At 59.2% G+C, this 7,957-nt stretch overlaps 1 protein-coding gene across 3 annotated transcripts; it reads left to right on the top strand.

Annotated features, from left to right (window-relative positions):
- Positions 1 to 1,508: 1,508 nt before the first annotated feature.
- WNT10B (Wnt family member 10B) lies at positions 1,509 to 7,949 on the top strand. 3 transcript variants are annotated; one of them, XM_070270220.1, is made up of 7 exons: positions 1,509 to 1,783; positions 2,042 to 2,639; positions 3,531 to 3,650; positions 3,782 to 4,044; positions 5,752 to 6,125; positions 6,755 to 7,205; positions 7,864 to 7,949. In XM_070270220.1, coding segments are annotated over exons 3-7 (1,164 nt in total). In that variant the 5' UTR covers positions 1,509 to 1,783; positions 2,042 to 2,639; positions 3,531 to 3,576; the 3' UTR covers positions 7,866 to 7,949. The 3 variants fall into 3 exon arrangements, with proteins under 3 accessions (XP_070126321.1, XP_070126319.1, XP_070126320.1); XM_070270218.1 differs by lacking the exon at positions 7,864 to 7,949 and having other exon boundaries at positions 6,755 to 7,355; XM_070270219.1 differs by lacking the exon at positions 1,509 to 1,783 and having other exon boundaries at positions 1,926 to 2,639.
- Positions 7,950 to 7,957: the final 8 nt, after the last annotated feature.

The following is a 7,957-nucleotide window of genomic DNA, read 5'->3' as shown; positions in this document are numbered from 1 at the left end:
AGGCCTGGCCGCCCCTATCAGCGGCTCAGCAATAGATGAGTCACACGGGACCCCGGGCCAAGGCAAACACGGGGCGGGGGGGGGGGGGGGGTGTGGAGAAGGAGGAGGAGGTTCCCGAAGCTGCACTCAGCTTTAGCCACCGCCTCAGTTGCTCGATCCCCCAATCTCCAGGGGCCCCAGTCTTTTCTTTGACCCCCGCCCTCCAGGGCCCCAGTGTGCTTCCTAGATTGCTCTCACTACACCCTCCATCCCCATGATGGGAAGACAGCTCTCCACTCATCTCATCCAGGGGAAGGGGGACCAGCTTGCCCCGACTCCCTCCCAGAGGTAATGACAGCCCCTCACTTTCCCCTCCTGTCATGGCCCCAACCCTTGTCAAGGTCTCTCTGGTTCCCGCCCCTCCCCTTCCATGGAGCTGGCCGCGTGCTTGGGGTATTAGGCAATGGGTGTGTACCCACAGCCCTCTCCAGGCCCCGCCTGCCCCACCACCCTCCAGCCGCCTGCGGGTCAGTGCTCAGGCCAGCCGGTCGGGCCGAGGGCACTGGGGGCCAACTCAGGCCACCCAGTCTGCCTGCCTGTGGCCTGTCTCAGAGCTGGGCTTCTGCAGGGAGAGGGAACAAGAGTATGGGTTCTTGGATTTGGGACAGGCCAGCTTGGGGAACCCTGGAGTCACTAAGAAGTTGGAATCTATGGTAGTAGTTCTGACCCTGGCCCTTCCTTGGCACCTGACTATGCTGCAGCCTGACAAGGGTAGAATCAGAAGAAATAATCCCAAACCTTAGGGGACCTGGAGACACACAACGTCCAAGAGGTGCCCATGGGAGAAGAAAGGCATAGGAAACCTCATCCCCCTCCTCCAAGGAGCTGGGTGGAGTCCCAGGGTGACATGCAGGGAGAAGGACAAGGACACTGGCAAAGATCACTGAACCCAGGTGTAAGGACAAAAGCTACTGAGATGGGGCTCGCAGATTCTGGTGGCCTCAAAAGCCACACATGGTTTGGTTCTTGACGCCGAAACAAGAAAGAGGGGCAACAGCTCTAGGGTTCTTTCTCCTCCACATCCCCCTCCCCCAGAGGTGGGAAAGCAGAGAAAAGCAACCCTCTGTGGTCACAGCTGTCCCGTGTCTGGAACCATGGCATTTTCACCTCCCAGCTCAAGGCCTGGCACATAAAGGTGTTCAATGAATAGCCCAACAGATGAAAGCTGCTGATCTCTCTCAGACCACTCTGCCCCCTAGACAGCAGTGCTCCCTGCAGCACGGGGCAGGACCTGCAGCAACATAGACCAGAGGCTGGCTGCCCAGCAGAGCTGCATGGCCACCACCAAGGAAGGGATGACTGTGGCTGTGGGTTTCAGCCCGTGGCTCTGCTTCCCTGGGGGGCCTGTCTCTGAGTCAACGTGCCAGCCTTGGGCACTCAGGGCCAGCCGTGCCTTGGGCTGCGGTCTGGCAGGGGCGGGGGGCGGCTGGGAAGCCTGGGGCCCCTCTCTGGCAAAAATAGCCCACAGTGGTTAGAGCCGGGAGGGTGAGTCAGGCAGGAGCAGAGTGGCGCCTAACCCCTTCACTGCCGCTGGAGCTCCCTAAGGTGGTTTGCTTCGGTCTGTGCACCCCAAGATCAGGCTCTTTCCCTGGCTGTCCTTGGGCTGGGCTCAGTGTGGGATCCTGAGGCCCTCTTCATTCCGTATGAAGCAAGTCTGTGGAGCCTGGAGCAGGAATATGGGCCACCCGAAGTGCAGACCCAGGATCCTGGGAAGGGCAGGAGACCTCTGCGGGCAAGGATGCCTGTAAGCCAGGGGAAGCAATAGGGGCAGGCTGAAGATCTTTGGGGCTACTGGAGCCTCTGCTAGGGCCGAACTCAGAGGCCAAAGTTGACCCCTCCCAAGGGGCAGGCGCAGGGCTGGGAGGTGGGCGGAAGCCAAGCCACCCAGAAGGGAGCTTGCCTGCCGGCTCTGAATGTTTTGCTGTGCGCTCTCGCTGAGGGCTCTACACGGGACTGTCCAAGAGGGAAGTCGGCTCTCAGCTCTGTCTTGATCTTGTCAAAGGCACCCTCCAGCCATCCAGCTCTTGGTGGGGAAACTGAGACAAAGAGAGATGACAACTTGGGACCAGGGTCTTGGCTCTCTAGTCTGGGTCACTGCACCCTCCTTGCAGCCTTGGCGACCCCAGAGCAGGTGAGAGGAACTCTGGCCACCTCCTCCTTCAGTGGGGCCAAGCCTGAACCCGGGCGTCGGGGGAGAGGGTGTGTGTGCGCTGGGAGGAGGGGGCGCGGCTGCACTCCCGGGGTCAAGGCGGGGGGTGCGAGGAGTGGGGTGGGGATGCCCCGGGCTCGGGGAGGGGCCGCAGCTCTGTCTGCCGCAGCACAGCCGCCCGTGAGCTCGGCGCGAGTAGAGTCAGAGCCCCCAGTTCTTTGCTCGCCCGCTCGCTTGCTTCTGGATCGCTCCCTCCCTTCCTCCCTCCCTTCCTCCCGGCGGCCGCGGCGGCGCTGGGGAAGCGGCGAAGAGGAGTGGCCCTGCCCTGGAAGAATGCGGCTCTGCCGAGGGGGCAGAACCCGACGCAGTCTCCCCACGGTTTGAGCAGCCCGAGCCAAGCCCAGGCGACCCAACCCCGCCGGTGGCGGACCCCGCAGCGGAGCAGCTGGAGGTAATCGGAACCAGGAAAGCAGGGAGGGCAGGGACAGCGCACGCGGGGACCAGACAGGCACACGGGTAGTCAGACAGACAGACACGCATCCGCCCACAGGGGCATGGAGACGCAGAGAGAGCTAGGGATACCGCCCGAGAAAAAGACACAGCAAATAAAGGAGTGCTTTCAGCTTTGGAGGGCAATGAACGGGAGAGCAAAGGGATGGGGGCAACTGAGGGCTGGGACCCCTGGGGACCAGACGGGCAACGGAGGACGGGAATATATAGTTAGGAAGGTGGCAGAGGAGGAAGAGGACTCAGCTTGCCGCGGTCCCTTTCAGGCGGGAACCAGGTCCCCTCTCCATCTTTGCTGCACCTGGAGCCACCCCTCTCTCCCTACCGCGGAGGAAGAGGGTAGAGCGGGATGGGGAGCTGACTCCTTCCCGCGGAGGCTGCCTACCCTCGACGGCACCTGGAGGCGGCTCTTCCCCCGCCCCCACCTGCCGGCTGTAGGTGGTGGGGAACCCCCTTCCAATCCAGTCCTCTAACCCTGTGAAGGCATGTAGCTGTGTTGAGCAGAAGGAGTTGTGGGCCAGGTGGTGGAGGGGGTGGTTCGTGAGCCTGTATGAGTTTGCATGTGAGTGTGTCTGTGTGCTGGGCATTGTGTCTGGCTGGCTCTCACTCCAGAGACGCTTGCATAAGTCCCAGCTTTGAGGCCTGGACTCTTCCTCCAAGACCCAGGGACTCTGGAAATCAAGGAGTGATTCTTATTGTTTTGTTCCCGGAGGAATGAGAAGGGTCAGTGGGGTGGCACTGGTAAGTTAGGAGGCCAAAGTTGGGCATCCTTTGATTGCCCCGGTGAGTCACCCTATTCCTGCGCCCTCCTTACTTAAGTCTCCCTGTCCTGCAGGCCCTGATTGATCTGCCCACCGGAGCCTTCGGGCCCGGGCTTCGACATGCTGGAGGAGCCCCGGCCGCGGCCTCCGCCCTCGGGCCTCGTGGGTCTCCTGTTCCTGGCGTTGTGCAGTCGGTGAGCAGTTCCCCTTGTCACCTAGCCCACGAGGGGAAGCCCTGGGCTAGAAGCACCGACCCGGGGCGGGAGGAGTCGAAGGGGGCTTGAGGCCTGGACCACAGAACCCAAAATGCCTTCTGTGTTCCCAGGGCCCTAAGCAATGAGATTCTGGGCCTGAAGCTGCCCGGTGAGCCGCCGCTGACCGCCAACACCGTGTGCTTGACGCTGTCCGGCCTGAGCAAGCGGCAGCTGGGCTTGTGCCTGCGCAGCCCCGACGTGACGGCGTCCGCGCTTCAGGGCCTGCACATCGCGGTCCACGAGTGTCAGCACCAGCTGCGCGACCAGCGCTGGAACTGCTCGGCGCTCGAGGGCGGCGGCCGCCTGCCGCACCACAGCGCCATCCTCAAGCGCGGTGAGCCGGGCCGGGCGGGTCTGAGCCGCCGCCAGGCTGGGGGGTGGGAGGCAGGCCGAGGAGAGCGGAGGTGGGGGGGGGGGGGGACGGGTTCACGACTTGGGGAGGGGCCTCTCGGGGAATTTTCCCCGGGAGCCGCGCGGAGCTGGGTCTGGCCACCCGTCTGGGCCCCTGCGCTTCTGACTTCCACCTGTGCGCTGCCGGCAAGGCAGCTGGGTCCCTGCTCCCCTACCCTAGGGCCCCCTTTTGCTGTCTCTGCCCAGCTCAATCTGGATTGCACCTGTGAGCAAGAGATGCCCCCAGCCCTGAAAGCTTCAAACGCGCCCCCCCCCCCATTTCCTCCTCCCAATTTTCCCCTTCCCTCTCTGTGGGACAAGCCCAGGCTGGTGTCCCCAGAGCCATAGCGGGGGTGGGGTGACTCCCCCAACCGTTTAAGGGTTAAACCTACTCCCCTAATTGCTGGGGTTCCCAGGAGCCGAAGCTGGGAACAAAGACCCTGCTGGCTTTGAAGCCGGGGAGCAGCCCCCTCCTCTGCGCTGTGAGGGCCCCAGGTGGCTCTCACCTGAGCAGGTGAAGACTGGCTGGAGGGGTGGAGAACGGGTCACTGCAGGCCAGGTCTAGGAGGCATTGCTGCCTCTTGCCAGGCCATGCCCAAGTTTACTCCCTGGAGGAGTAAACATGCACCCCATCCAGGACTCAGCTCAAGTGTGGGAGCAGTACTTCGGGGACTATGGGGTTAATAGGCAGCTGCCATCTGCGGGGGAATTCCCAAGACGTGTGCAAACAGCTTTACCCCTGGAGGGTTGGGGTTGGGGGGATCAGGAGGCTGGGCCAGGAGCCCTGCATCCTGGGGTGGGAGAGGCCTGGCCCCTAAGGAGGTGCTGTCTCTCATCCTCTCAGGGATCCAGAGAGCCCCTGCCTAAAAGGAAGTGAGGGACACCCTCCTTCTCCACAGGGGCTGGTGTAGGGAAGGCTTTGATACCCAAATGAGAAGCATGTCTATCTAAGTCTGGGAAAGGCTTGTCATCCTGAGCCTCTGTGACCCCCAAAACCTAACAAAGAAGCCAACATTTTAAGAGGGCCTTGGGGAAAATCACCCCCACCTCCCTTCCCCTCCCAGTGTTTTATAGAGTAATAGCAGGTTAGGATAAACATAAGGGGCAGTCTTAAAGGGCAAATATAAAACTAGAAACTGGAAAGGGGAAGGACAGCTGCACAGCTCCAGTGCTTTGGAGGTGTTGGAGCGGTGGAGGGTAGGTTGGTTAAAAAAAAAAGAACCCCAAAGTCCTCTGCTTCCACCCCACCCAAGCTCCCTGCAGGGCTGGGGAATTTCTAAGGGCTTCAGATGTAGAACTCAGTGAATACATCTTCAAAGACCTTGGGGACTCCCTCTTAGTCATCTCCCAACCCCAGGGGACTTTCCCTCGAGGCTAGCTCTTTCATCTGCACCCGAAATCCCAGACTTACAGAGCAGGAAGGGGCCTCAGAGATCATCTCAAGCCATCTTCTTTTATAGATGAGGAAACTGAGGCTCTGTGCTTTCAGTTCCCTTCCTTCTCCAGTGACTTGCTCCCAAATTACTCAGCTGGTCAATGGATTCAGTGAGGAATTTCTGCAGTTGGAGGGTGGCTGTTTATTTCCTTCTGCCTCCCTACTTTCAGCTGCCTGTCAGCCTTACCCCTACCATCACACCCTTTTCATCCCCAGGTTTCCGTGAGAGTGCTTTTTCCTTCTCCATGCTGGCTGCTGGGGTCATGCATGCAGTAGCCACGGCCTGCAGCCTGGGCAAGCTGGTGAGCTGTGGCTGCGACTGGAAGGGCAGTGGTGAGCAGGACCGGCTGAGGGCCAAGCTGCTTCAGCTGCAGGCACTTTCCCGGGGCAAGAGTTTCCCCCACTCCCTGCCCAGCCCAGGCCCTGGCTCAGGCCCCAGCCCTGGCCCCCAGGACACATGGGAATGGGGTGGCTGTAACCATGACATGGACTTTGGAGAGAAGTTCTCTCGGGATTTCTTGGATTCCAGGGAAGCTCCCCGGGATATCCAGGCACGAATGAGAATCCACAACAACAGGGTGGGGCGCCAGGTACGTGTGTGCAACTTGTCCTGGGTCTCCCTACCTTTCAAGGCCTGGCTAGAGTTTGAGAGGCACAGCAGAGTAAGAGGATGAGATGTGGTGGGTGATTGTCACTCACCATCTGGATGGCCTTAAGCAAGTCACTTAATCACAAGTTTTTTACATCTGCAAAGAGTCTAATGATACCTACCTTACAGTGTCATTAAGAGTGAGCTAGCAAATAGAGCACCAGCATAATGCTTCATCCTTGGCAGGTGCTCTTTACATGGTTGCTATTATTATAGCTGCCTTCTCTACAGAATTGAGGGGTGCTCCAGGTCAGACTCCCCATTTTAGCAGTGCTCACCCTGGAAAGAGCACTGGAGAGAGAGTGAGGACAACTGGAGTTGGGTCTCTGTTACCACCTAGTGATTGAAGATGGGCAAATCACTCTGCTCTGTCTTCAGTTCTCCCACCATAAAATGAGGAAGCTGGGCTATTAGCCAGTCTTGAAGCTCCCTCTCTCTTCTGATATTTGTAGTTATTCTTGCCTCTCTTTGTCCCTCCCTGTACTCTCTGTTCCCTCCCCACTCCTGTGCCTCTGTGCTCTGTCCATTTGCTGCCCTCGCCTTCACCTCCTCCTCACTCTGATGCTCTAGGTGGTAACTGAAAACCTGAAGCGGAAATGCAAGTGCCATGGCACGTCAGGCAGCTGCCAGTTCAAGACATGTTGGAGGGCCGCCCCAGAGTTCCGGGCAGTGGGGGCAGCGTTGAGAGAGCGGCTGGGCCGGGCCATCTTCATCGATACCCACAACCGCAACTCTGGAGCCTTCCAACCTCGCCTGCGTCCCCGTCGCCTCTCAGGAGAGCTGGTCTACTTTGAGAAGTCTCCTGACTTCTGTGAGCGAGACCCCACTGTGGGCTCCCCAGGCACACGGGGCCGGGCCTGCAACAAGACCAGCCGCCTGCTGGATGGCTGTGGCAGCCTGTGCTGTGGCCGAGGGCACAATGTGCTCCGCCAGACACGAGTTGAGCGCTGTCATTGCCGCTTCCACTGGTGCTGCTACGTGCTGTGTGATGAGTGCAAAGTCACAGAGTGGGTCAACGTGTGTAAGTGAGGGTCAGCTGGGGAAGGGGAGGGGCACCTTTTCAGCCTTTTGCTCTGATTTCTGTCCAGGGTCAATCTTGGCCCCCGGAAGCTCAAAGTATCTACCTGGAAACAGCTTTGGGGGTGGTGGGGGTCAGGTGGAGTCTGTGATGTGCCGCCTTCACCCCCACAGTAGGAGGACCTTGGAGGGAAGCTGTCTTCCCTCTTCTGCTCCTTAAACACCTGAATGGGCTAAGATGAAATGCACTGTGTTGTCCCCCTCTCCCCAACCCTGGGGTCCCTTTAACTCTGATTCATACTCCTTTTGGCTGAGGAGTCCCTAGAGTTTGACCACTCCTCTCCTTTGAGGCATAGCTCCAGACATTGTGTGGAGCCATAAGACCTGTATCTAGAAAGAGGCCACTCACTCCATGGCTATTTCCATACTCCCTCTGCTGCAGCCTGGGCACCACCTTGTGGGGTAATGGGAGACAGTGGTAGAGAGGTTTTTCTTGGGGAAGGCACAGTGCTGGGGGGGGGGTGCTCTCCCCTGAGTCCCCAAAGAGTCATCTGTCCAGGCCCTTAGGGAAGATGTTGCCACTAATTCAGATGTTAAAGGGGACCCTCCAAAGGAAGAGTTTTCCCTAAGACTCTCTGAGCCTCTTTTTCTTTCCTCGGCAGGAGGGGTGCGAATGGATAATTTATTGTACTGAGACTTGTTCTTGGTTCCTGTTTGTAACTAAATAAATTAAGCTACTGGACCAGTGGATGCAGA

The sequence above is a fragment of the Equus caballus genome, chromosome 6 (assembly GCF_041296265.1).
Source record: "Equus caballus isolate H_3958 breed thoroughbred chromosome 6, TB-T2T, whole genome shotgun sequence".
Lineage (NCBI taxonomy): Eukaryota > Metazoa > Chordata > Mammalia > Perissodactyla > Equidae > Equus > Equus caballus.
Note: the sequence above shows the minus strand (reverse complement) of the source record. Positions and strands in the feature narration are given on the sequence as shown.

Excerpts from the sequence above, each read along its gene's own strand:
- WNT10B (XM_070270218.1), top strand. The coding sequence starts at position 3,577 with ATGCTGGAGGAGCCCCGGCCGCGGCCTCCGCCCTCGGGCCTCGTGGGT. Across the intron at positions 3,651-3,781 it reads TTCCTGGCGTTGTGCAGTCG|GGCCCTAAGCAATGAGATTC; the intron begins GTGAGCAGTTCC and ends CTGTGTTCCCAG. Across the intron at positions 4,045-5,751 it reads CAGCGCCATCCTCAAGCGCG|GTTTCCGTGAGAGTGCTTTT; the intron begins GTGAGCCGGGCC and ends TTTCATCCCCAG.